The sequence below is a fragment of the Condylura cristata genome, unplaced genomic scaffold (assembly GCF_000260355.1).
Source record: "Condylura cristata isolate star-nosed mole 26May11 unplaced genomic scaffold, ConCri1.0 scaffold00033, whole genome shotgun sequence".
Taxonomy (NCBI): Eukaryota; Metazoa; Chordata; class Mammalia; order Eulipotyphla; family Talpidae; genus Condylura; species Condylura cristata.
The window spans coordinates 16,847,931-16,849,601 of record NW_004567134.1 but is presented as its reverse complement, the minus strand read 5'-3'; the positions used below and the strand labels follow the sequence as shown (position 1 = coordinate 16,849,601).

Here is a 1,671-nt window from a genome sequence, read left to right as displayed (position 1 = left end):
TGCAGGGTCAGACATCCAGCCGCAGCAGAACACGTGGCAAAGCGGTGGTGGACAGGACACCATCCTCTCCGCCGGCAGACCCTGCCCTTCATAGCACACGGACAGCGGAGGCTGGGCACGCCAGCGTGCCCGCGCGCTCCGGGGCGGCCCCGGGCACCGGCAGAGCTTCCTTGCCGGCTCGGAGCTCCGCCGCACAGTCCTGCCTGCGTGGGCGCGGACGGCAGGAACAGGGCTGGAATCTGGGTCTCCTGACTCACGATCCAGCTTCCCTCCGCCACTGCCGCCCACACCCCTCCGTTTGTTTATCTGGTTCCTTTCCAAAGAGACCAAGCTGGTTCAGAGCGCGGCCACGTGCCACGTAGGAGAACTCAGAGACTCAGCTACTGGGGGCTCACGTGCAGCCTCCGGGACCACCGCTTCTAGTCAAGGACACTGCAGACGTGCCCGGCACAGCCCCCAGACGGCCCCGCCCCCCCGCCGCGTCGGGGTGGCGGCCAGCACACAGCCCGGCCCCCATGTCTCCGGCGGAGACGAAGGCCCGGACGATTCCCAAGCCTCTCCGGCCCAAGCGGGCAGCCCGCGGCCTCCGCCCAAGCCCGCTCTCGGGCGAGGGCCCGGCCCTCCCCGCTCAGGTGACCGAGACCGATGGCCAGAGGGACGTCTGGCCCAGAGCGCCGACCGCAGGCGCAGGGCTGGCTGGGGTTCCCTCCGCGCCCCAAAATACCCAGGCGCTCGGTGCGCTGAGTCTCAGCCTAAACCTTGCAAGTCACAGGCTTCCAAGGGAGTCCCGGGCTGGTGGCTCATGTTGCAACGCAAGGGATGGGCAGCAGCACTCCCTGCCCGCAGCTGGCACAATGCCCAGCCAGCGGCGGCCGCGGCCCCCCAGGCCCCTTCTCCCTGCGCCGCTGGTGGTGGACACAGGGATGCGCTCGGCCACCAGCACTCCTCGCCGACGTCCCGGCTCCGTGCTCCTGCACGCCGTCTGTGCCTCCCGATCCTCCCGTGGATGTGAAAACTCCACGGCGGGGTCTCCGCGCCCAGCTGGCCCGGGCGTCCAGGGTGACCGCTCTGCGCCCTCACGTCCTCACGGCGCCGCTCGCCGTCGGCCAGCAGCCGTGGTGCGGCCCGGAGGCTCGTCATGGGGCCCGGTGAGCTTCCTTTCGGGGGGCTTGTCTTCCCTCTGGGGCGCCGTTCAGCGCCTGCCTGTGCTCTGCCTGCCTGCCACGTAGGCAGGTGTGGACATTGTCTCTGTCACTCGTGATGACTTCCCGGCGCCGGAGTGCACGCTTTCCTTCGGTGACAGGGAAGTGTGTGCTCGCCAGACTGCTGCTCGCCCTCCCTCCTGTCCGCCTCTCCGGAGCGCCGACGGAGACCCGCTTTATTCTCGGCGACTCTCCGCCGCCCCGGCGTGACTCGGGCCTCACCCGGGCTGGTCCCCGGGGCCTGCTGGGTACCGGATCCTGACTCACCGGCTCTTCAGCTACGTCTGCGGTCGAGTCTACCCATCTACTGAGGTTTTATTAAGAAACACGGGATGATGTGCCGTATATCCCGATTTCTACTTGTTTCTTTCTACATGCTGCACGGTTGCTTGGCTTAGGGTTATTCTTCGGGTCACTATTCTTTATTCTCTCGTCTTCCAGCTGCTACCTTGTCTCCTGCCCTTTTGAG

The 1,671-nt window shown here is 67.2% G+C and overlaps 1 protein-coding gene across 1 annotated transcript in view; it reads right to left on the bottom strand.

Annotated features, from left to right (window-relative positions):
• The window catches only part of SRGAP3 (SLIT-ROBO Rho GTPase activating protein 3), a gene marked incomplete at its 3' end in the record, with an annotated part of 72,682 nt that extends 71,542 nt beyond the window's left edge, over positions 1-1,140 (bottom strand). Inside the window, exons 1-2 of the mRNA XM_012732090.1 lie at positions 938-1,140; positions 104-203 (exon numbers count right to left, since the gene is read on the bottom strand). Coding sequence (XP_012587544.1) covers positions 104-203; positions 938-1,140 — 303 coding nt within the window. The remainder of the gene's footprint in view (positions 1-103; positions 204-937) is intronic.
• Between the last annotated feature and the right edge of the window lie 531 nt (positions 1,141-1,671).